Source organism: Brassica napus, chromosome C5 (assembly GCF_020379485.1).
Source record: "Brassica napus cultivar Da-Ae chromosome C5, Da-Ae, whole genome shotgun sequence".
NCBI lineage: Eukaryota > Viridiplantae > Streptophyta > Magnoliopsida > Brassicales > Brassicaceae > Brassica > Brassica napus.
Genome location: NC_063448.1, coordinates 43,379,029 through 43,406,052, shown reverse-complemented (window position 1 = coordinate 43,406,052; position 27,024 = coordinate 43,379,029). Strand labels below are relative to the sequence as shown.

The window sequence follows — 27,024 nt, the reverse complement described above, 5'->3', positions numbered from 1 at the left end:
AACATCTTTTTCCCATTCACCAGCTTCATCAATATCCCTTTTCTTTGAAACCGTTTCGACCTTGCTGCGGCTTGATACACAAAGACATACTCTATGGGTTTTGAGTATCTCCAGCAAGTTTCGAACTTGTCTATCACTTGTAACATGAATGGGAAGACTGCCTGGAGCCATCATCATTTATGCTGGTAATGAGTAGCTAATCTCCACACTCACTGTTCTCATGTCCAGGTTATAATCTTCTTGAGCCATTGCAACAAGTTCAGCATGTGTTGAATCTTCATTCAATAAAAACAATCTTGCTCCTTTGAGATCATCAACCACAAAATCCCAACGGAAATCTCTCAACAACCATTCTCCATACACTGCATGTAACTGAAAAATCATCTGCAAATATTCAAAATAAAACACATTAGTAAACATAGAGAAAATGAAGAAGTTCAATAAACATTGCCGCAGACGACTTAGCATTAAGTCGTCCAGAAGACTTAAAGGTAAGTCGTCTAAAGAGGTCACTTTTGCAATTGAAAATTAAAAGGGACGACTTAATTCTAAGTCGTCCGGCTTTGTTTGTTAAAAAAAAAACTTCAGACGACTTATATATAAGTCGTCTACGAGAAACGGGCTAGTTTTGCATTTGACCGAATCGTGTCAGATCTTTGACTATTTCTGGACGACTTATAATTCAGTCGTCTCTGGGAAAGTTAAAATTTCAATATTTTATGAAAACTTGACGACTTACGTGTAAGTCGTCCTAGGTTAGTTTTGTAATTGAAAAATAAAACTTGAAATTTAACTTTCTCCAGACGACTTAGATGAAAGTCGTCCAGCTAAACGACTTAATTTAAGGTCGTCCGGGATAAGCAAGGTTTGACCAGAAAATTGGAAAAAATTCTGGACGACTTTGCTTTCCCCGGACGACTTTAAATTAAGTCTTCTGGAGGGACGACTTTATATTAAGTCGTCTGGTTAAAGTTAAATTATGAAGTTTTATTTTTCAATTACAAAACTAACCTAGGACGACTTACACGTAAGTCGTCAAGTTTTCATAAAATATTGAAATTTTAACTTTCCCAGAGACGACTGAATTATAAGTCATCCAGAAATAGTCAAAGATCTGACACGATTCGGTCAAATGCAAAACTAGCCCGTTTCTCGTAGACGACTTAATTTAAGTCGTCTGGAGTGTTTTTTTTTAACAAACAAAGCTGGACGACTTAATTTAAGTCGTCCGTTTGACCAGAAGACTCATCAGTAAGTCTTCTACATACAGATGACTTACTAGTAAGTCTTCTACGCGAACAGATCTTGAAAAAAAATTCAAATTCGTACCTTAAACTAGGTGAGATGACTTCGTTTGCACACAGGGTCTTCTCCAACCACCCAGAACCTCAAACGAAAGCAACCGTAAGTCAAAACGAAAGAAATATGGCTCTGTCAACCATAGCCCATATTTTGAATCAAAAGCTTGAGTTTTTTGGATGAATATAGAGAGAAAGTGAAAGAAATGTTGTTTTTAGTTCATAACAATTGAAACAGAGAGAGTGTAAAGAGATTTACGTGCATTAAAGGGCATTAAAAGCTCCAAACAGTTCGTACAAGGTTGTTGCCACTATTCATTGCAGTGGCAATATTGTAAATACTTGAAGAAGATGAGGTTGAGACAGTAAAGAAGCCATTTTCGAAAAAAAAAAAAAATGTTAATGGCATTTTCGTAGATAAAATGCAGGTGTGGGGTTAAAATCTCAAAAAAAAAGGAGTCAAAAGAAAATGTTAGTTTTCTGTTTGACTCCAAGTTTTGAGTCACTTTTGCTAAAAGCCCCATGTTTTATTTTGTTACTCTTTCTTTTTGTAACTTGCAAATCGCAATATAAATTTTTAATTTAAATAAATTATATTTTGTGGTGTTTTATAAACATAAGATATTTGAGGTTAATTGGTAAGGTTTTGTAAGTAGAAAGTGTTAGTAATAATAATTAATTAAATAAGGATATAATTTTTTTAGAATATTCATTTTAGAGTGAAAAATATAATAGTACATTGAAATAGAACTTTATTCTATTTTGGTGTTGTACCATTTTAAAATAAAATATAGAGTAATACATTCCAGATGCTTTAAAGCTTGATAAAATTCCATAACATAGTATAAGTCACATGACTACATAATATATATACATGTGCTACATCTAAGTATAGTTGGTCTCGCAAGAAAATACAAAATGGGCTGGTTGGACTAACTGATACAAAAACCAATCATGTTTTCTCAGCTTAAACGAAATGCTTGGAAAAGAACATAAAAGGCCTAAAGGAAAATAATCTCATAATCATGGGCAAATCTATAATACCAGATCTATTTTATAATATTTGTAGAGTTTATATTATATTACCATAACTCAACAGACTAAAATCTCTAATTCCACAATATATCTGACTCATAATTTCCATATTTTTGTAGGATTTTTTCCACATATTTAGTGATTAAGAATGTTCTACAAATCTAAATCAAAGAAGCAGTGGATATTTAGTTTCGTAACAAATCGAATCATATCCACTAAATCTCGCAACTCTTTACTAACGTCATATTCAAGATACGAAAGTAGCGCCACATATACAGCGATATTTGGGGAGGGGCCGGAGGGCAACATTGAAACGTTGGACAAAGGGGAACAAAGAGTAAAGACCGTTTTTATAGCTAAATCCCCCATATAATCTTTTTTTATTCTCACAAGTTCACAAATCAACCACTAACTCGAAAATTAAGAGTTTTGACCCTCTATTGGTTACTCAAAAATTAATATGAGAAGTTGATTAATACGATTATAATCTAACTATATTAAAAGGAGAATAAGAAACCTTATTAGCTATGCCACGTCAGATCATAAAATCAACCAATCAGATTTGTCTTTACTCCCATGTCATCTGCGGCCGAGTCAATAAAGAAACCCTACGACTCACTCATCGGCTTCGTCTTCTCTGTTTCCTCTTCATCAAAACTCCTTACAGTCTTTTTTGTTGTCTTTCCATTAGATCATGATTCTCTCTACTGCAATCATTTTTTACCGCTTTCCTCTCCATAGCTTCCAGCTCCGTTGAACACAGACGATTTCGAGGGCAGGATGTCGGGATTTCCCCATGCCGGTGTGTCCAAGATCGGCGTTGGATCCATCACCTGTTACCGCCAGATCCGCCGCCTACGGAGTTGTCCTGCGGCCTTAAACGGTCCTCCGGATCTGCTCAAGTCTCCAATCGTCGCTTAGGTCCGAGAATCACAAGCTGTCGCACTCCCAAGACGGCGGGGAAGAAGCTGGACCGACGAGAAACAAACGAGAGAGAACCACCATCCCTCACCGTAGATCCGTCGACACCATCTCACTCCCCGACAATCAGACGAGCCCAACAAAGTAAACCCTAATCGTGTTCTGGTGACTAACATTCTTTCTCCGTCCAGCTACGACCTCTGAACTTTATCACTGAATCTGAAACGGTACGATTTATGTGTTTTTCGTGTGGTGTTCCTTATTAATTCAATCTCCATCAAGCATTGCATATACACTTGGTGGAGTGCAGTCCCGCGTTGCAGAAACGTCAGCACCAGAACCTAGAGTGCACAGATGAAAGTAGTTCGGAGAAGAAAGCTATAAGTTCACTAGCTGGGACACTTGTGCACTGGCACGCTACTCTTGAAGAGGTGCCATGAGGAGGTATGCATGTTTGTTACATTTACTTATTGAGACTCTCTTATAAGGCTCTTGGCTTAATATAGCAATAGTCAACGTCGTAAGCAATGAAAAATATGATGATCTGCATCGTTCTTCATTGTATCTATTGTTCTCTTTTGCTTGCCTTGGCAGTACCAACAATAATCATAGCTCATGAGTTCTATGATGCTTTTACAGTTCATCAGTTTCAGGTTTGTGTGGTTTGCAATATAGTCTTCTCCTTTTAGTTTAGTATGTGTATCTTAAATGGACTTACTCTGCAAAATTCTCCACAAGGCTGGTTTGAGAAAATGGTTGATGTGGGAGAAGATTCACAGTAAGTATTTGTATATATATAATATGCAAAGAAAACTTCAGAGCTGATATATGCGTTATTGGTTTTAGGTTCCGCTTTGTTCTCTCCCCACAGCCTACACCTGCAGCCTTATATCTGGTGAAACGTTGCACATGGGCTACACCTGAGGAAAAGGAGAAGCTGGATCATGTCGAGATCAGCTCGAAGTTAATGGATTTGACTCAAGAAATAGCCAAGAGAATAGGCTCTGATGGAGGTGGAGCACTTATAATCGATTATGGGAAGGATGGAATCATTTCAGACAGTCTACAGGTTTGTGTCCTAAAAAAAATGCTCTAACCAATGCTTATAAAGTCTTTTGTGTCTGAATCTATGGATATGATATAAGGCTATTAGAGAACACAAGTTTGTCAACATACTGGATAATCCAGGCTCTGCGGATCTAAGTGCTTATGTTGATTTTCCTTCGATAAAACACTCCGCTGAGGAAGCTTCAGGTTGGTTCATATACTCACTACTCATCATTGTAATATTAGAGAGTTATAAACTGACTTAAACCAAATGAAAACGTGTGTGTGTTGTTCAGAAAATGTGACAGTCCATGGACCTATGACTCAGTCTCAGTTCTTGGGTTCGCTTGGAATAAACTTCAGAGTTGATGCGTTGCTGCAGAACTGCGACGATGAGCAAGCAGAGTCATTGAGGTCTGGATACTGGAGGCTTGTTGGAGATGGTGAAGCACCTTTCTGGGAAGGACCTGATGAACAGACACCAATTGGAATGGGGGAGAGGTATCTTACAATGGCTATTATCAACAGAAACCAAGGCACTCCGGCTCCGTTCCAGTAACAGGCTGAAGCTTTCAAACAAGGACACTACACTCCTTTGTTTTTTTCTTTGAACTTGGCTTATCTTATGAATTTTATTGGTTGACTTTGGGTTTAAAGCTTACGAAATTATTTCAATCCCCATTTTATTTTCAGTGTCATTCATCTTCATGTATGGATCTCAGTAGCTTGATTTCTTCTACTATTTTGTTTGAAATCTGCACGATTGTTGATTCTAATAGCATCTGAATCTCTGTGATCAATACATTTGGCTGCAGAACCGTCACCTCTGCATACCACCACAATCGTGGAGAAGTGTACGCACAAGCTTGTGGATGATTACAAGCATATGCTTTGCCAAGCTACTGAGCCTATGTCCACCTTCTTAGAGTACATCAGGTGAGAGTCATTCTTGATCAACAGATTATGGTGCTTCAGTGTTGTTATTGCCCTTTTCAGTTTCCAGTAGTAAGTGTAGTAGTTTCGTTCATATTTAGCTTTGCTTAAAATCCTCTCGATGTGCATCATAGTGTGTAATGTTTGGTACTTTCGTGAAGCTCTTTTTTTTATAGAGATTGCAGTAAAATGGTTTTGTTACAGAATATTGAGAGCAAATATTTTTATTATTTTGTTGTAGCTTAAATGATAGCTTTTGTTGATTTGTTACCTTGCCTTTAGTTTTTTTTTTGTCTGAATTTTTTTTTCACCCGAAATTGTAACAACAAGAAAAATAAGAACATCAAAATCATTTGGTACAACAAATTTAACAAAACAAACTTACTTTCCAATACATTTAACATATTATACAATATATGAAAACAAAGTATTAAAATTATTTATACGTCTATAATTAATATGATTCTATATGGATTAAAACTATTATATATACATTTTTTACGTTTAGTGGTTGAAGAAGTGTTTATAATGCTTATGTTTTAGATATATAATCTAATTTTCAAACATAGAGAACATAGCCAATTTTATGTTTTTGAAAAACATCGTCAATCTCATGTTCTTGAATAAAGAATTCAATCAAAGAGACCATAGCCAATCTTCACCTACTTCTTCAATTATGTGAAAGTCTTAGGTCAGTAACCAAACTTAATTGTTCGAACCTGTCACTTCGGTAAAACAAAACATATTATTTTTCAAACAGAAACAGTTTATTTTTTGTTCTACAACCTTTGATAGCTTCCATCAAGATTATTTGAGTATTTCAAATAGGAGCTGGTGTATATATCAATTGTAATGATATTTAATTAGCGACAAGTAACTGAAAATAAGAAAAAATATATTTTTTACATTTATACATTATAAAAAAATTATATGATCATTTAAGTTTAGTTAAAATATATGAAAAAACCCGGGCGTAGCCCGGAAAAAATCTCTAGTGTTACTAATGATTAAACACTGTTTTAACGATAAGTTAAGTTTTAAATAACACTGAAGATTGCTATAGTATCGATCAGATTAAAATCTGAGAAAAACATTTATCATGGTGTTATAGAATAATATAAAACATAGGGGTGTAATTGAAAATCCAGGTAGGTTAAGGAAAACATTTTATAAAAAAAAACTTTTTTAAAAAAGACAATAATAAGAGCATAAAGTCGAGACCTTTTGCAGGGTCAGCCTTTGCTCAATTTTTCTTGGAGAACAAAAAAAAAACTTGAAGCTTTCACATTTGACGGCTACAGAGGGAGAAAGATAAATTTGTTTCCTTTTCTCCTTTTGGTTCATCTGGGGAGCACGAAGCAAGACGAACGAAGTCAAACTCCACACTATTTTTGAAGGTGAGACTTTCGCTAGTCTCGTTGATCTGGCTTCTCTTTTTCATTTTCCGATGGAAATCTTGTTTCTTTCTTATCAATAAAAGGCTCAGATTTGTGGGTTTCTCCTCTTCTCCCATTTGCGCTGTCAGTTTTATGAGAGTCACGACAACGACGGTCTTCGGGATCCAAACAGCTAACATTTGGTGATTCATTCAAAGAGACTTTGAGAAGAAATCATTTTAGGCCCAATTAACTGTGATAGCCCAACGTTCTTTGAGTCAAGAAAGTAACCCTCATGCAAATCGATTTTTTTCAATCGTTGAAGTTGTGTTTTAGGTGTGACACGTGGTTTAAAATGCCCCATGCATACTGCTGATGTAGCACAAGAAGGAGGGAGAAAAATCTTATTTATTAATATAGATTTACGTATGTATAAGTAACCTACTATGTTTTAATTAATTGTTTTTAACCTTTTATAAGGTTGATCAGTTTAACAACTAAACCATGTCAATATGGTGTGTTTTTTTTTAATTCAACCCCTACTGAGATGAGCTGTAAGGTTCTTGTTGAAGCATGAACGTTGAGTAGACAGATGATTGTATGCAAGAGTAGAATATCAATGATTGCAAGAATTGCAAAATCAGTGAAATCATAGGCTGTCAACTCTAAACCAGATGCATCCATTTATTTAAGTTATATATATATATATATATGTCCGAGGTCTTCTTCTCGTATTTAACATGAAAACAACAACCAAGCACGGGGTGACTGGTGAATCAATGCACTAAACTTAGATAAAAAAATCTTTGGGACACAGCTGCACGAAGACACACTCTTAGCTATTCCAGTCACTGGATAGTTGGTAGTACGTTTGTTTAGGATGAAGTAGCCTTCGCAAATCCTAGCTGTCACATGTAATAGGTAGAGCTGGAACCCACCTGTCCTAAGGTCTTTGAAAATCTCTCTGTAAACAATATTAGTTACACCATTTATATTGCTTGTTGCAGAGCGTCAAGTATATTGAGACCATCAGGTGTTGTAACTCGTGAAAGCTGTACGGGCGACGAACACAACATCATCGGTTTTGTCTGAAATGGACAACTCCACACGGTACCTGCAATACAACACCATGATACATGCTAGATGAAGAGTTAAGGGTAGAGGATGTAGTTAGCTGCAAAATAAGTTCACAGTCTGTTAAGCTAAACGTTGGTTACCTGAAGATACCAACAACATTTGAATCATCAAATCCGATGCCAGTTACATCTCGCTGGAGCTTCTTGGAGCACTACCATGAGGTTGCATTTCTAACTTAGAAGAGTCATTGAGCTGAATCAAAGTAGAGTACCTTTATCTTCTTGAAAATTTTGGGAATATTTTCATCATCAAAAGGAAGGGTACCACAGAGTAGAGCATACAATAGTTACGACCCTCATCCTCTTATAGTCTGCCTTTCTCAACAAAAGCTCGAATGAGTTGATCATTGATTAAACTCGGAATATATAAACAAAAAGAAAGAAACATATTGACTGTGGTCCCAAAACTTAGCTTGCCTGATTGAGATATAAACATCACAAGGGAGAACGTCTTCTTGCATATTCACATTACTCACTCCCAAATACCTCCTCACAGTCCATATGAATTTCAGATACAATCTCGAGCAAAGGAAGTCCTGCTCTGTTCATATATCTACATGCACGATAAGAGCAAACCAACATTAAAAAACACCTAGTGGTGGAGGATTCCAGACAAACAGTTGCTCCATAACTCAAAGGAAAACATCCAAGCCTGATAGAAACTGAAGCAATGAAACCAATCCAAGGATCTCAATCGAAATCAATCCACACAAAACAATATAACCAATCCAAGAAAGGTGACAATGGGCTCAATTCAGAATCGAACAAATCCCCCAACACATGATTGATAATCAAACATAATCAAATCCAATCTGGACAACACAAAAAAAAAAGGAAAGGCAATTGATGATCTAAATCAATATCAAAAAGACGGAGATCTGCGGTAAAATACCTAAGTCAGGCAAATGGAGCTGACAAGTTGCCATTCTGGTAGCTTTTGCGGTTAGATATTTAAGTAAATGTTTGCAACCATTAAAGTGAAGCATTGCAATTGTTTAGATGAACAAATGAAACTTTTTGTGATTGTAACTATTAGTGGTAAATGATATTAGTGGTAGATGATTGCAACCTTTGGTGATAAACCATTATAACCATTTGTAATTAAAGCGTTGGTGATGAACCATTGTGACTTTTGTCTAACCAATGTAACTATTGTTATTAATGGTTGTAACTCTTCACTAACCATTGTAACTATTGGTGTTAACCATTGCAACACTTGGTACTCTATAAAAGAAGTTGTGGGCAATGGAAAATAACAACATGAATCACAACTTGTAAAACAAGATTGAAGATCAAAAACTAATAGTTAGTAAGAGAGAGAGAAAGAAAAATTCATTGTTCAAAGATCATCAAAGATCTTTGAAGAAACACATATAAGCACTAAATCTTTATTTGTTATTTTTGTATCTTAGCCGAGAACAAGAATGAGACTTTGATTGTCTTATCCTACAAAGGGATTTCTTGGAACCCAAAGGCTTGGAATAGGGTCGAAATACTCTTTAAGGAAAACATGGCGATTCAATCATTATCCAAGTATATAGTTCACACCCATTCGGGTTACCAAACCACAAATAATTAACCAACAATCTTAAAGAGTATTTTTGTTGTGAACTATAACTTATAATTTTGTGCGAGAGATAAAATCAAAGTTTGGAAAGTTGTAAATGCTTGAGAGAATAGACTTTCGAAGATGTGCGATCATATTGTAATCCAAGGGATGCGAGTGCATTGTGAACCAAGTGATGTGAGTGCATCGTGATCCAAGGGATGCGAATGCATCGTGAATCAGGGATTGCATCGTGAATCTGGGATGCGATTGCATCGTGATCCAAGAGATATGAATGTGTCGTGATCCAAGAGGTACGAACATATCATGATCCAAGGGGTACAAACGTATCATGATCCAATGGATGCGAACGTGTCAGGACCCAAAGGGTGCGAACGTGTCGGGACCCAAAGGGTGCGAACATGTCGAGACCCAAAGGGTGCGAACGGTTTGGGACCGAAAGGGTGCGAACGGTTTGGGACCGAAAGGATGTGAATGGTTCGGGACCGAAAGGTTGCGAACGGTTCGGAACCGAAAGGGTGCGAACGGTTCGGAACCGAAAGGGTGCGAACGGTTCGGGACCAAAAGGGTGCGAACGATTCGGGACCAAATGGGTGCAAATGGTTTGGGACCAAAAGGGTTTGAATGTATCGTCACCAAAAGGGTGCGAATGCATCATCACCCATAAGATGCAAATGTAACATCAATGAAATATATGGGGAGGTAGATGTGATTGTTAAAATTTTACATATAAGTAAAAAAATATTGTTAACACAATCTCATTATGTTGAGAAAGTTGTTAAGTAGTTCAATTGTGAGATTGTTCTCCAATGAAGTCTCCCATGTATGTGAGAGTGAAGCTTATACCTTATATAGGACAAGAAGTATCACAACTTGAATATTTGAAAGGAACCATAAATTATTGTTTGTTATATGTCAGATTTTCTTCGATGGTAGAAGGGTATTTAGATGGAAGTTTGATTATCTATATAGTTGATTATTCTTCTATAAGTGGTTGAGTATTTTTGCTCCGGGAGGTGCCATTTCATGGGCTTCCAAGAAACAAACTGCATGAAAATTTTGACTATAGAATAAGAGTTTGTAGCATTAGAATATGCCGGTAAATAGACATATTGGCTATGGAATTTAGTTAAAGAGATTCTGTTGTGACGAAATAATATCTCCAGTTTCTATCTATTTTGATAATGAATAAATCTTGGTTAAGGTTTGTAACTAAGTATATAATGGTAAGTCGCGACACCTGGCGTTAGATATAGCGCAGTATGTGAGATGATCACTCACGAGGTGATTACCAAAGAGTTTGTTCGGTATGAAAGAAAGGTAGCATATCATTTGACGAAATGATTATCTAGAGACTTGGTAACTAAGTCTGTTAGGGATGAGTTTAAAGTCCTTTTGAAATTTTTAATGGTGGGATACTGATTCCCCTCTAATACGACGTTAGAGGTTGAATTCAATGTGGAAAGCCTACACTTAAAGATTGAAGCACATGTTTTTATATCATCACAAGGTATGTGTTTGGACCTGCAAGAAAGAGCTAGGTTGAAATTTTATTCTTGATAAATACTCTTAAAAAGTGCATTTGTAGGTGCATGCGTGAAAGTACTTACCTATATGAGTGTGAAGTGATGCCGCTTCAATAAGTTGGGACTTGGCTTTGTATGCACTCATGAATGGATACGGACACATGGCTTATAATAGTGTCCAGTATAAATACTTAGAGTAGTGTGAAAACACGTGTGTGTATTATCTTCATGTGCTCAAAATGGGTTAAGGGATTCAATCTGTATGACATCCTGATTCTCAGGCATTTGGAATGTGTATTGCACTAAGATGAAAATTCAATTCTTCGAACATTTTCATTTATGCATGAGTTTGATATATGTATTAATTATTTATTGAATCTATGATTACACTTAAATGGGGGAGGATTGTTAGATATTTAAGTAAATCTTTGCAACCATTAAAGTGAAGCATTGCAATTGTTTAGATGAACAAATGCAAATGTTTGTGATTGTAACTATTAGTGGTAAATGATTGCAACCTTTGGTGATAAACCATTATAACCATTGGTTTAAAGCCTTTGGTGATAAACCATTATGACTTTTGTCTAACCAATGTAACTATTGGTATTAATAGTTGTAACTCTTCACTAACCATTGTAACTATTGGTGCTAACCATTGCAACCCTTAGTACTCTATAAAAGGAGTCGTGGGCAAAGGAAAATAACAACTTGAATCACAACTTGTAAAACAAGATTGAAGATGAAAAATTAATAGTTAGTAAGAGAGAGAGAAAGAAATATTCATTGTTCAAAGATCATCAAAGATCTTTGAAGAAACACATATAACCACTAAATTTTTATTTGTTATTTTTGTATCTTAGCCTAGAACAAAAATGATATTTTGATTGTCTTATCCTACAAAGGCATTTCTTGGAACCCAAATACTCTTTAAGGAAAGCATGGCCTTTCAATCATTATCCAAGTATATAGTTCACACCCATTCGGGTTACCAAACCACAAATAATTAACCAACATTGACTGAGATCTAAACTATTATTTGCGAAGTAAATTTTATCAACGGAGCTCTCACGTTAAAAGTTAGAGCGGTTAATATCGTTTATACCCTTAATGAATAGTTATATATATTAGTCAAAAAATAAAAACGAATTTCAAATCTATCTGATTAAAAAAGTGATTAAAATTAATAAAAAATCGTTTATACCCTTAATAAATAAATTATATAAATTAGTCTAAAATAAAAACGAATTTAAAATATATATTATTAAAAAGTGATTAAAATTAATAATAATAAGATGTATCTAAAATATAAATAATTAAAAAAGAATTTCTATTAATACTATTGTATTTATATATTATATTAGAAAATTGACTATAAATAAATATAATAAAATTTTCAAAAATAAGAACATGTTTTAAAACATAAGATAATTCTTACATATATTCTGTTGTTATCTGAAAATAATATTTTATTATAAAATTTATAGTTAGATATAAAAAAATTTATAATTAAATGCTAATCAAACAAATAAATATATTTTCTAAAATATGTGTGAATGTTTTAAAACGTAAGTAAATATAATAAAATTCTCAAAAATAAAATATATTTTTAAAACATAAGATAATTCTTAAATATGTTGTGTTTTTATCTGAAATTATATTTTTATTATCAAATATAAAGTTTAATGTTTGATTTATCTTTTTAAAAACATAATTAATAATTTATTATGTTGGTTTTGATTTAATAGCTATAAAAAATAAATATCTATAAGAACACTATGCCCGCATGTGCGGGCAGAACACCTAGTTACACTAATAAGAAAAAAACTAGAGTATTTGGAGAGGTAACTGAGAAGGTATATATAAAACATGAATGAATTAAACGTACAGTGAGGAGGAGAACGTGGGATTAGTGGGTCGTGTTGATTGATTGCCATAACGGCGGAGCGTTTCTTCACCGGGGAAGGAAAATCGGGAACGATAGGCTTCATGTTAGATTAGATAACCTCTTGCGATTGAATATCTATGGAGAAGATTTGGCCAGAAACCAACACAGCCCGAAAAAGGTTGGTTTATAGAATTGAGCTAAAGCGATCCAGTTATTTTTTTTTAAACGATGCCACCTCCAAATTTGTCCCACAAAACTCTACAAAGATATTCAGGAGAAATGAACTGTTGAACCAAAGACATCTTCTGAAAGAGTTTCTCATCAGATATAACATCCCCTCTGTGTTTGAAGCAAAGACACGGGGAAACAGCTTTGTCATGACATACTTCTCTAGACCCTGCGTATTAAGAGAGGCAAATGATTAAGGCAAGAAGATGCAAGCGATCCAGACAGAAAGAGAAGGACATTGATGATACTCACATCTCCAGCGCTGTCTAGTTCATCCTCAGAACAACCGGACCAAATTGGATGAGCCATGAAAGCAGCTTCCATCTTGGAAAAGAAGTCTTGAACTGCAGCAGAGTCCTTTTCTGGGTCTGACTCATTGTTCAAGAATGAAACAATGAAACTGCGACACATACACATTGTCTTATGAACCCAGAGAAAAGAAGTAACGTAAACCCACAAAATCGATATTAAAACAGTTTTTTTTTATCTATAACTACTGCAGTACCAATATTATCAAAACCAGTGCTTTCCATTTTTAGGTCAATAAGATCAAACTTATAAAAAATTAACCAAAAAAATATGGTTCAAAAAATTAACAATAATGATTAAAAGATAATCAAACAAATATTTTAACAAAAATTATTTGAAAAAATAAAAAATAGTGAATACAACAAACAAAACAATGAAATTAGTAAAAATAAATAATCTAACTTGAATGGTGAAAATTTTAGTTGAAAATAACAATTTAATAAAAATTAGTAATCTAATCCTAAAATTTATAGACTTCAAGAATAAGCAACAAAACTTATATGTATTGTTTGGTTTGGTATTGGAGTTGCCTTCAAGCCAAATTTAGCTTGAAAATAACGTGTTTATTCAAATTATATGTGTATACAATTGATAGTTAATGTTATATTTATATATTACGTTTGTTAAATATATGCATATATAAAATAAAAGAATATATTTTGTTAATTATATCCGGTTTAGCATGAAATAAAATAATATGTTTCGTTGAGTAAACTACAATATCAAATTCTAAGTCTACAATAACATCAACCTACACCCACTAATGATCAACTTACACACGTATAACTACCCAGTTCTGATGGAAGAAGCGATGATGTTCAAGGCATCGAAGGTAACGGAACGTCAGTAGCAGCGGGGGGTGAATTCGAAGACGGGGTAGATGCAGAGAACCACAAGCAGAGCATGTCGGAGGAGAGTCACTACAAGAAAACAGGGGGATTCTGATGGCCGAAATCGTCGGAAATTCGTCGGAATAGACCGATTCCGACGAACCTGTCCGTCGGTATAGTTTTGTCGGAAAAAAAAATTCGTCGGAATTTCGTCAGAACTTCCGACGACTTTCTGACGAATACCGAGAAACGTCATTCTGACGAACTTCCGACGATATTACGATGCGGACACACGAGACCAGAGTTCATCGGAAAAACTACGTACCGACGGAGAGCGTTCCTCGGACAATTCCGACGTAGTGGATTCCTCGGTGTATTCCGACGAACTTTGGGCTTCGGAATATACCGACGGACAATGGTCGTCGGAATATACCGACGGATATTTGTTCGTCGGTATTATTCCGACGAAAAGTGGTTCGTCGGTACATTCCGACGGATATATGTCCGTCGGTATATTCCGACGACCATTGTCCGTCGGTATATACCAATTTTAAAAACGAATTAATTTTGCATTTTTATATATTTTTTTATATTAATAAATTAAAAAAATCAGAAATTTAAAACTAATAATATTATATAATTTAAATTCATACAAACCGAAATAGAAAAAAAACATTCAGAAAGTTTAAAATTCATACAAACCGAAATAGAAAAAAAAAACAATCCGAAAGTTTTAAAAAGCCGAAATAAACTAAGATGAACTCGAAGACATCAAACGATCTAGCTTCTGCATAATCTCGGTGTTGAACTTCTTCTGGGATGCCAACTCAGCAAGGATAGTGGCATTCTCCGAACGGATAGTGGCATTCTCCGAACGGATAGTGGCATTCTCCGAAAGGATAGTGGTGTTCTGCTCCTCCAATGCCCCAATCCGTTCATCTTTGTCATGTAGCTCCTCGAGAATCATGGGATCGGCATACGGAGCTTGCGAAGAAGATGCCGGATACGAAGAAGCACGGCGGGCCAACCCAACTAAACGGCCTCCTTTCCTTTTAGGAACCGCCTACAAAAATATTTAAAGTAAGTAAATAGGGACAAGTAAGTAATCGACATTATAAAAAAAATATATTAATAAAAAAAATTAGCTTTTCAACCATCTCATTTATTTGCAATAGAGACAGGTTGGTTGAAGCTCCCGTAGAGTCGCCGTCATCAGAGAGAGGCTGAGATTGAGATACTATTTCAGCTTCCACCAAATCAACGACACCTTTGATCACGGGGTCCTGAATTTGACCCGTCGTCTTGTTAGTGTGAGCCACCTTAATGAGTTGGAGACGATCAACGAGATTACCGTCCTTTGCTTCGATCTAAAAAAACCGCCATTATTAGCCAAAGAATATATAAAATATTTATTTAAAAAATATAAAGATAAATAAGAATAAAAAACTTACAAGTTCATCCTCTTTAGTAGACATAGAGCAAGCGCCGAGGTTGTGCACATACATACCTTTCCGCCACGATCGCTCTTCCGGTTCCTGGAGTTCCTAGAAGACGTCTCTGCAGTTTCTTCCTTCTCCCAATGAGCTACAACTGCTCCCACACCGTCCCGTTGATGAACCGTGGCTTCTTGTTCTTCTGCCAAACTGTCTTCCACGCGTTTATCTGCTTTGTATAAGAGTCCATGGCCTTTTCGTTGAATTTCTTACGGACTGTTTCCGTAAGATCGGAGTGCCAGTTGAACTCTTGCTATAAAACAAACACAATTTAATAAGTAAATATATTAAAAAAAATGTAAAAACTTTAAAAAAATGAAGAGTTACTATACCGCAAACTGACGAGAGCACAACTCTCGTTCGTCGGAAGGGATCACACTCCACTTTGGATATCCAAAACGGAGCATGGAGTACATCATCTGGTTGATGCTCCGGCTAATGCCATTTTTCGACTCGGTGAACCTTTTAAAAAAATACAAGTTAGCAAGTTAATTAAAGGAAAAAAATATAACGGTACAAATAAACGGGAGATGCTCTCGACCTGGTTGTTGAACAAATAGATGAACCGGCATGACCCCCGGATCCTGTTGAGCAGCAGCGTGAGGGGCAGCGGGAGCTGGAGCGGGAATATATGCGGAAACCGAGTCATGAGACGATCCCGATGCACGGGAACTGCTCACCGAACTACGTCGAAGACGGGCTGCGGGGCGGGGTTCATCCTCGGCCGTAAAAAAAAAAAATTAATACATCAAACATATTTTCAAATCATTTCCATTTTTAATGTTTTCATTTATATATTTACAAAAGGTTTTATAAACGTTTAAAAAAAACTATTAAACCTTTTATTATACATATTTTATTACAAGAAACTTATAAAAAATAATAAAAAAATTTAAATTTTTTTATTATACATGATTTATATATATATATATATATATATATATATATATATGTATACAAAATTATAAAAAATTTATAAATATAGAAAAATGTTGTTAAATATTTATAAATGAATAAAAATGTTGTTAAATATTTATAATGTTTTTAAAAAAACGTTTTATTATACATAGTTTATTAGTGGAAACTTATAAAAAATTATAAAAAATTTTAAAATTTTTATTATACATGATTTATATATATATATATATATGTACAAAATTATAAAAAAATTATAAATATAGAAAAATGTTGTTAAATATTTTTAAAAAATTTTAAAAACGTTTTATTATATATATTTCATTACTGGAAACTTTAAAAACGTTTTTAAAAATAAAAAAAAAAACGTTTTTAAAAATCAAAAAACGTTTTTAAAAATCAAAAAATTTTCCAAAAAAAACTAAAACAACAATCCAAACAACAATCCTAACTTATATATCCTAAACTATCCATTCAATCCTAAAATTTTCAATCAAACAACCTAAAATCCGAGATCTAACTTCCAAAACCCTAAACAATTGATATAAAAGAAGGTTTGGGATGATTCTTACATGATTTGGGGCTTGGGGAAGAGATATGAGGGTGATAAGAGGATTCGCCGGTGAAGAGAGGTGGAGAAGGGCCGGAATCGCCGGAGAGATGGAGAAATCGCCGGAGAGAGTTCTTTTTGAGAGAGAGGCGGAGATAACGAAGAAGGAAGAAGGAGGGTTATTATATCTGAAGATTCCGACGGACACGGGTTCGTCGGTATTCCGTCGGTATAATTAAAATTTACCAAATGTCGATTCGCAAAAATTTTCAAGCGGTTTGGTTCTCCCAGGCAAATTGAATTTCCGACGGAATGTGTCCGTCAGTATATTCCGACGGAATGTGTCCGTCAGTATATTCCGACGGAATGTGTCCGTCAGTTTATTCCGACGGAATTCCGACGACTTAGTGTTTAGGGTGTTGATTTCAAGTTTCTAAATGCAAAATCCAAATCTTTGATAATATATATAGTATTTGCATAAAGATTTAACAATAAAAATGTTTTATAACACGATTTTACACAACAACATTTTTTGTAGTGTAAGCTTATATGAATATGATTGTATAAGTATATAATGTTAAGATGAGATGTTATGAAAACAATGATAGGCATACATAAATATTTTAATGAGTTGTTATATTTGAACGGTTGCGATCTAATACTATACTAAACACTTATTATGTGTTATTTTCATAGTTTTGGCATCTAAATTTATAGATTTTTATGATTGAAATTTTATAGAAACACATGTCGTCGGTAATTCGTCGGAATATACCGACGACATTCCGACGAACTTGTCCAGTTCGAATTACCGAACGACCTTTCCAAATTTCAATGAAACCCAATGTCGTCGGTATATTGCGAGGGATTTCCGACGGACCAATAAAAAAAAAAAAAAAACTAATCAGAATCTTCTGAATCTTCATCAAACTCCCCAACCTCGGCTTCTGGCTCTGAATGTACGACAGCATCATGTCCAAACACAGTCAAATTCTCAACGAGTTGAACATTTTCCAAATCTTCAACTGCCTGGGCGTTGCTGGTAGACTCTGGTTGCAATGGTTCATCATCATCAGAAGTTCCATCCACTCATCCTCTTGGGTTGATTTGCGTTACAGTAACCCATGGATCGTCTCTGTACGTCACCCGAGGGTAACTGATGTAGCACACCTATACATATCAATTATACAAGTATTAGTAAAATATATAACATTAATTAATTATATTGGTAAAAAATTATGAATAGATTGACATACCTGATCAGCTTGCGAACCAAGAATGAATGGATCATAATATTGAAGTTTCCGCCGCGAATGAACTGATGTAACACCAAACGCATCAATCTTCACTCCTCTATCTGGGGTGGTGTCATACCAATCACAATAGAATACTACACAACGCAATCCAACCATTCCAGGAAATTGGATTTCCAATATTTCTTTTATGTTGCCGTAGTAGACATCGTCACCAGAAGAAGATAAACACCAGCATCATATGTTTTCTTAGAATGACTTTTCCTTGTGAATGCATATCCTCGCGTACAAAATTTAGGATATGATTTGACCACATAGTTTGGTCCCTGCACAAATTCGCGTATCCAATCATCGAACACAAGACCTCTGGCAAAACCATCATTCACCTATAAATTAAAAACATATATGATTGAAAAGTTAATTAGTTTATATATATTAAATTTAAACTAATCATTTGCATAGGGTAATATGATATATGACTCACATAACTACGAAGCCACGCAGCAAATCCTTTATCTCTAAGTTGTCGAAGCTCATCTTCTGTTGCATGCATGTGAGTCATACGCAACTCCGCCATATATACACTATATACAAAAATATTATCAATATGAAATAAATTTATTGAATATTAATCTAACAATAAATGAATAAATATTTTTACCTCTCATATTGTAGAACATCTTCACAGTTGGTGAGCAAATATGTTTGCAAATGAGCGTGCTCAGTGTCCGTAAGTCTCCGCTTCGTGAATTTTCCACTAAGTCGTCCTATTTCCTTGAACATGCTTGGGACAGTAACATGATATGTTGCTCTCTCCCCTCTATCATCATGCCGAGCAGGTCTTCTGTGTTTTGTATGCACTTCTGGTGGAAAATAATTTTCAGCAAAGATTGCAGTTTCTTCATTGATCACCTGTGCCACTATAGATCCTTCCACCATGATTTGATTTTTGACCACCTTCTTCAGATGATGCATATAACGCTCAAAAATATACATCCATCTGTACTGCACAGGACCACCAAGTTCCAATTCTCTTGCGAGATGAATAGCAAGATGTTCCATTACATCAAAGAATGATGGAGAAAATATCTTCTCAAGGTTGCACATGTTGACTGGTGCGTTTGTCTTCAAATTATTAATACCCTCTTCAGTCACTACTCTGCTGCATAAGTCGCAGAAAAAAACACTAATCCCTACATAGATAAAAGACATAATTTTCGTAAGTATTAAGTTTTTATAAGCATAATTGTTAAATATAAAAATAAATTAAATTGTAAAAATATAATATACCTGCAATTGCTTCATGAACATTACGTGGCAATAATGCTGAAAAAGCAAACGGAAGGAGGCGCTGCATAATTATATGACAATCATGACTCTTCAAGCCAGTAAACTTTCCTTCGCTTCTATCAACGCAGTTCCCCAAATTTGATGTATATCCGTCGGGAAATTTCACTTTATATGTAATCCAATCAAAGAACTCTTCTTTACTAGCACCATCCAGCCGATAAATGGGAAAAGGGGCTGTACCGTTCTCATCAACGTGAAGTTCAGAACGATCACAAATATCGACTAAATCCAACCTTGACTTCAAATTATCCTTCGTTTTACCTTGGATGTTAAGGACTGTGTTCATCAGATTATCGAAGAAGTTCTTCTCAATATGCATGACATCTAAATTATGCCGCAATAGATGACTCTCCCAGTATGGCAGATCCCAGAAAATACTCTTTTTGTGCCAGTTATGTAGCTCTCCAACCGCATTGACTCGAATGTTTTCATGTCCACCTACATCTGGCGTTCTTTCTGCATCAAAATACCTAAACTGCTTCAACAAATCTTTCCCACTAACTTCCTTAGGTGGACCATCAAACACCTTCTTGTTCTTCGTAAACGAAGTCTTACTCCTGCGGTATGGATGATCAGGTGGTAGAAATCGTCTGTGACAGTCAAACCAACACGTTTTCCTTCCGTTCTTTAGTTGGAAAGCATCTGTGTCATCTTGACAATATGGACATGATAGCTTCCCATGTGTTGTCCATCCAGATAACATACCATATGCTGGAAAGTCACTTATTGTCCACCACTGCCCGCATCTGAAAGTTTTCTTTGCACGAAACATCGTATGTCTCAAAACCATGCGCCCATAGTTGTTGCAACTCATATATTAGTGGTTGAAGACACATCTAGTGATCTTTTAGGATGATCTGGCCCGGGGACGAGAATTGAGAGAATCAAAAACTCTCGTCGCATGCACAAGCTCGGCCGTAAGTTGTACGGTGTCACAATAACTGGCCATAGAGAATATGTCTTCCATGCTTTCCAAATGGGCTGAAACCATCAGTAGATAATCCAAGATAAACATTTCTTCTCTCTTCCGCAAATTCTGGATATGTTGACTGGAAATGTTTCCAAGCCTTCGCATCTGAAGGATGTCTAATCTCACCATTTGTGGAATGCTCTGCATGTCATCTCATTGCTTTTGCTGTGCGCTCACACTGATACAACCTCTTCAATCTTTCCGTCAAAGGCAAATACCACATTCTTTTGAATGGGATCAGAACTCTTCCCCTCGTCTCCTGATAACGAGGTTTCCCACAAAATTTGCATACATTCCGTGTCTCATCCGCTCTCCAGTAGATCATGCAGTTGTCAATACATACATCTATCACTTCATACGGTAGTTGAAGACCTGCAACAAGTTTCTGAACCTCGTAGTATGAACCCGGTGCAAGGTTATCCTCAGGTAGAATACCTTTGACAAAATCAGTAATCGCATTCATACATTCTTCAGCCAAATTATAGTCTGTCTTAATACCCATTAATCTAGTTGCAGATGATAAGACTGAATGACCATCTCTACAATTTTGATACAAAAGTTGTTTTCCTGCATCCAACATGTCAAAAAATCTCCTAGATTCGGGATTTGGTTCTTCCCCTCTATAATGATCATGTACCATCTGCTGAGTACCTACATCATAATATATATCCGTTCTAGATTCTTCTAACCTAATATCAGGCTGAAGTTCACTAACAGGCTGAGGTTCGCTAGTACTACCATATTCATAACCAGTTTCCCCATGAAGGTATCAAACTTTATAATTACGTGAAAACCCTTTCATATACAAATGAGTCCAAACATCAAATTCTTTTATAACCTTATTATTATTGCAAGAAGAGCAGGGACATCTTAACATACCACTTTTTGCATCCGGTTGCTGTTGAACAAGCCTCATGAATTCTCCAATCCCACGAACGATAATAAACTTCTGAAGACATGATTTTCACGGAATTGTTATGACTAAAGAGAATGAAGAGAGAATGAAGTGTGAATGAGTTGAATGAGGCGGGGTTGTATTTAAAGGAAATTACTTACGGCCCTCCGACGACTTTCCGAAGAAATTCCGACGGATGTAAAGCAGTCCGTCGGAATTCCGTCGGTATTGTCCTATCTCAAACGGCTATACAACGGTCATATATATTTGTCGGCAACGGTCACATGGTTCGTCGGAAATTCGTCGGAAAATTCCGACGGAATTCCGACGACTTTACTGTTAATTGGAATGTCGTCGGAAATTCGTCGGAATATACCGACAAAATTCCGACGACTTCAACGGTTACATTTTTTATCAGAATGTCGTCGAAAAGTCGTCGGAAATTTCCGACGACCCTTGTTTCGTCGGAATTTCGTCGGAAATGACCGACGGAATTCCGACGACTTCAATTTTTTGGATTTGGTCGGAAATTGGTCGGTAATCCGTCACAAATGTCCGATGACATTGATGTCCGTCGGAATTCGGCGTGTTTTCTTGTAGTGAGTTGTGGAGCATCAGGTCGGATGCTTGCGATCCTCCTTCTTATGGTTTGATCAATCTCAGCAATCAGCGAGTGGGTAGAGCGGTAGAGTTGGCGGTGAAGTCTACAATTTCGTTCAGCCCAAAGTGCATAGATCGTTGCTTGCCAAGCAAGTAGCAGTATTGTCCTTGCGGCTCTAGTACCCCTGAACCTCCTTAGATCCTCGATGATTTCCTCCCACGATCGAGATGAAGTGTACCGGAGATTCCGCTGAGAGTTCAACCACACATCCCATGAGAAGCTGCAATCAAAGAAAAGATGCGATCTGGATTCAGGAGAGTTATTGCAGAGGAGACATGATCCATCAGTGATGATCCCCCATTGAAGAAGACGATCTCGAGTTGGTGATCTGTTCAGCGCCATCAGCCAAGTGAGGAAACGATGCTTTGGGATTCCTCTGGAGAACCAGACTTCCTTGAACCATGTCACTGGTTCGCGCTCGTCCCTCAGGAGGTTGTAGATTTGTCGGGTGGAGTACCCGTCTTTATGATTACCATCAGGATACCAGAGGTATGAATCAGTAGCCTCTGTGATTTTCATGGTTAAAAGAAAGGAGTAGATTTTCACTTGTTTCTCGGATCTTGCAGGAGGAAGCGTCCAGTGATCAATTTCCCATAGTTCCGCCAAAGTAGATGTCGAGGGAATTCCTGTCCTAGAAGTAGGCTCTTCCTCCAGAAACTCAGATATATTACCAAATGGAGACCAGTTACAGGACCAGAAGTAAGTAGTTTCCCCATTGCCTACAACTCGTTTTATCCCGCTATAGACGTGGTCCCTGTAGAGTATGAGTTGATTTGCCTGCCATGAGTGTTTCTGCTTAGTATTGATGACCCAAAAATTATTCAGGTCTCCCTCCAGTATCTCTCTAGTAAACCAATCCGACCAGATAGAGCCCTGCTTGAAGAAGAGGATCCAAACGAGTTTTAGCACAGACACTAAGTTCCATAAGTGTAAGTCCTTTAGCCCTAGACCTCCCTCCTTCTTAGGTGTTGTAACTGATTCCCATGATACTTTAGCAGAGCTACCACCCTCTGTTTTACCTTTCCATAGGAATCTGCTGCATATGGAGTCAATCTCTGCGAGGCATCCCTTGGGAAGAATGAACGCACATGACCAGAAGTTTGTGATTCCGGCAATGACAGTAGCAAGTAGCTGGAGTCTTCCTGCGAACGAGAGAGTGCGAGTAGTCCAAGCATGGAGTTTTGACTTTATTGATTGCAGTAAGGGTGTGCAGTTTGCCAGAGACAGTCTCTTGGTACACAAAGGTACATCTAGATATCTAACGGGGAGGGCTCCTTCTGTTAGGCATGTTGCCGCTTTGATCTGATTTAATTCATGTGGTTTGATTCCTGCAGCAAACATAGAAGTTTTGGTGATGCTCACTGCCAAGCCAGATCTCTGCTCAAAGTCTTTTAGAACGTTGAGAACCGCTTGAACCGACTGTTGCGTTCCATCACAGAAGATCAGGAGATCATCAGCAAAGCACAGGTGCGTCAGCTCAGATCTCTTGCATTTAGCATGGTACTGAAAGGTCCCTTCTCTAGCAGCCCTGTTTAGAGAGATACATAGGCAGTTCATGGCGAGTACAAATAGATAGGGAGAAAGTGGGTCACCTTGCCTTAGACCTCTTTTTCCTTTGAAATATCCATAGGATGACCCGTTGAAACCTAGGGAAAAAGACGTAGTGCAAACGCAGGCTTGTAACCAAGATAGGAAGATCTCAGGGAGCGAGATACTCCTCAGGCATTGAAAAATAAATTCCCATCTGATAGTATCAAAAGCTTTTGCTATATCAACTTTGATAGTTATACGCTTAGGACCTCCCAATTTGTGGTAACCTTGGACAATCTCAGAAGCTAGTACTGTATTCTCAATTAGAAGTCTGCCTTGGACAAAAGCTGTCTGATTGGGCAGAATCACTTGAGGAAGAATTACTTTGAGGCGCTTGACTAACATCTTTGAGATTGCTTTGTAGGTGGTGTTGCAACAACTTCTGGGCCGATAGTCAGAGACTGATGAAGCTCCTGGGTGCTTGGGCACAAGTGTTAGGATGGTGGAGTTTGTTGAGGAAGGGAGGAAAGCAGTTAAGAAGAACTTTTGGATTGCCGCAATCGTTTCTCTACCCAGTACAGACCATGAAGCCTTGAAGAAAGCTGAGGTATATCCATCCGGCCTAGGGGATTTGTTTGGATTAAGCTTTAAGATAGATTTTTCAATTTCTTCAGCTGATGGTAGTGATGACAATGTCTGTCTTTGAGTAGGTGAGCAGCGGAAAGAGTGGAGATCAAGAAACCATTGAAAGGAGGAGGCGAGTGGAGGGAGAGATGGAGGAGCTAATATGCCACTGAAATGTTTCAAAGAAATTTCACACAACTCCGTGCAATCAGTAACAAGAATCCCATTTGGAAGGAGAAGGGATCTGATGGAGTTATACGATTTTCTACCAGCGGCCACTCTCATGAAAAAAATGGTGTTCTGATCCCCAAGCTTCAGCCAATTAATACTGGACTTTTGCTTGAAGAAAGCTTCTTCAATGCTTCTCAGGAATGTCCACTTAGCCAACATCTCTTTCTCTGCCTGAAAGGTCTCAGTAGATGGGTCATCCAGCGATTGGACCTGCACAACTTTAAGCAACTCGTTAGTTTCAATAACTCTCTTTTGGATATCTGAAAAGTTCTCCCTGTTTAGTGTTTTTAAATCTCTCTTTAATTTTTTTAGCTTAAATCCCAAATAGGACAGATCCGTTGCAGTACTTCCACTCTGAATCCATGCAATCTCAACAACAAGGGCAAAAGAAGGGTGGGTTGTGAGAAAGTTGAAGAATTTGAAAGGCTTAGTTCCGGGAGAGGGGAGGGGGCAAGAAAGTGTAAGGAGACAGGGTGTGTGGTCAGAGAATTCATGGGGGATGAAGGTAGCGATGCTGTCAGGGAAGGATTCAATCCAGAGATCATTCACCAAAGCGCGATCAAGTTTCTTGGTGATGGGCATGGAAGGAGTTTTGTTGGTCCATGTATGTTTAGAACCTTGGTACCGAAGATCAGTTACACCCAAGGCAAGGAGATGATCTTTCATTTCAATCATATCTAAGGTTAGATGGTCAACATCACAGGAGGAGTGTTCTTGGTAGTGGATGATCTGATTAAAATCCCCTCCTATGATCCAGTTGCGGTTTTCCAGAAAGAGAGTACTCTGCACCTCATAAAGATCCTCCCAGAGGCACAATCTTTCCTCCCTGGTGTTTGCGGCGTACACAGCTGTGAAAGTGAAAGTTGGCAGGGTGGGCAACGTCACAGTGCAAGTGATAGATTGTCTTGATTGATGCATCACTTGAACCGTAGCAGGGTGCTTCCATATGACAATGATCCTGCCATCAGCATCAGTATCATGGTTCGAAATGAATTTCCAGTCTGGACAGACACGGTGAAGAAGGTTATTTAGATTGGGTTCTTTTATATGTGACTCCAAAATAGCGCCTATCAATGGCTTATGTATAGAGAGCCATTGGCCAAAAGGGCGATGCTTGTCCTGCTCGTTAAATCCGCGGACATTCCAAAAAAACAGGTTTGGATACATGATTAGATAGAGGGTTCCTCCTCCTGTGTAGGAGAAGGGATGGGAGCTAAAGTAGAGGGGGTAGAGGCCTCAAAAGGTTGGGGGATAGAGCCAAAAACAAAAGGGTCAGTATGATGCTGAGGAGATATCACCGTGAAAGGAGGGGTAGGGGTAAGAGACTGGTTTACTACAGAAGGTTCAGATGGTTCAGGGATCGCATCAGGAGGCTTGGAAAGGTCAGCGGAGGTTAAAGGTTTCGGGAGGGTGAATGGGTTGGTGGCAGTATGATTGTCTGAAGGGGGAAGGGCTGAGAACGAGTTTGAAGTTATGATGGGGCGGTCTTTGAAAACTGCAGCCAAACCAAGGACAAAAGTGCCAGCAGGGTCAGCATTCTGCTCGGAAACATTTTCCAGGAGTTGAGGTTTTTGAGTGGATAAAGGGGAGATTAATTTTCCCGCAAAAGCAGGATCAATCTCCATTTGGGAGAGAGGTTCTTTCTCTGGCGATAAAATGGTAATGGGGGCTTCAGTATGGAGGGGGTTATCAGAAGAAGTTGGGGGCATAGTAGAGTCTCGGGTGATGGGTGTTTCAGAGGTTTGGGGGACAGATTTCTTTTTATGGGAGACCTTGATCCAGTCATTTGGACCCTTAGGCCCTTTAGGACAGTTTCGCATGAGGTGACCAACAGTGTTACATGAGTAACAGGTGGAGAGACCTGCAAAAGGGGGTTTCTTTGCTGAAGCTGGAGGATTATTTAGATTGTTAGCTGGAGCAGGGGTAGGTGGAGGGAGGAGGAAACAGTTCCTTTGAATGTGCCCAATCTCCTTGCAGTGGGCGCATATAGGCGGGACCCAGGGATATTCCACTTCAACGCTTACAAAGGTGCCATCCGATCGACCTACTTCCACGATCTTTGGGAGAGGGATTGTAGTATCAATCTCAACTTTAACATGAGCAACACTTATGCTGGAAAGATTTAAAGTCCAGTCATCAGTTTCCTTCGGGTCACCAATCTGCCCAGCAATGTGACTCAGGCCTTCATCATAAATGAGATCGCAAGGAACACCCTTAAGATGCGCCCACAGCTGGATTCTCTTGAGCGAGGGAGTGTAGTCGTCAGAGAACTCCGACCATCTTGATGCATGAAACATTGCAGTGTCAACATACCATAGACGTTTTAGGAGCACTTTTTCTCTGATAAAGTCATTGGGCAGGCGCACAAGCACAGACTTCTTGTTTGGAATCATATGAATTTCCAAATGTTTACCTTTTCCCCACATATAATTGAAAACGTTTTGGATGAGGCTGTAAGCAG

General features: G+C 37.4%; 1 protein-coding gene and 1 long non-coding RNA gene across 3 annotated transcripts; one reads left to right on the top strand and one right to left on the bottom strand.

The window, feature by feature from the left end:
- Nucleotides 1–1,838: 1,838 nt before the first annotated feature.
- LOC106369374 (protein arginine methyltransferase NDUFAF7, mitochondrial-like) lies at nt 1,839–7,130 on the top strand. Its single transcript, XM_048756571.1, has 4 exons — nt 1,839–4,032; nt 4,101–4,323; nt 4,400–4,508; nt 4,598–7,130. Exons 1-4 carry the CDS (start codon nt 3,950–3,952, stop codon nt 4,858–4,860), a joined length of 678 nt encoding a protein of 225 aa, XP_048612528.1. The 5' UTR covers nt 1,839–3,949; the 3' UTR covers nt 4,861–7,130.
- Nucleotides 7,131–7,330: 200 nt separating this feature from the next.
- LOC106369819 lies at nt 7,331–14,265 on the bottom strand. 2 transcript variants are annotated; one of them, XR_007323361.1, is made up of 4 exons: nt 13,205–14,265; nt 12,725–13,121; nt 7,828–8,299; nt 7,331–7,724 (listed from the first exon to the last, which is right to left on the bottom strand). It is a non-coding gene; the product is annotated as an uncharacterized LOC106369819 (long non-coding RNA). The 2 variants fall into 2 exon arrangements; XR_007323362.1 differs by having other exon boundaries at nt 7,331–8,299.
- Between the last annotated feature and the right edge of the window lie 12,759 nt (nt 14,266–27,024).

What these genes read in the sequence shown, in the direction of transcription:
- LOC106369374 (XM_048756571.1), top strand. Translation starts at nt 3,950, where the DNA reads ATGTGTATCTTAAATGGACTTACTCTGCAAAATTCTCCACAAGGCTGG. An exon ending in GATGTGGGAGAAGATTCACA is followed by an intron (nt 4,033 to 4,100) that starts GTAAGTATTTGT and finishes TATTGGTTTTAG; the next exon opens with GTTCCGCTTTGTTCTCTCCC. An exon ending in TCATTTCAGACAGTCTACAG is followed by an intron (nt 4,324 to 4,399) that starts GTTTGTGTCCTA and finishes ATATGATATAAG; the next exon opens with GCTATTAGAGAACACAAGTT.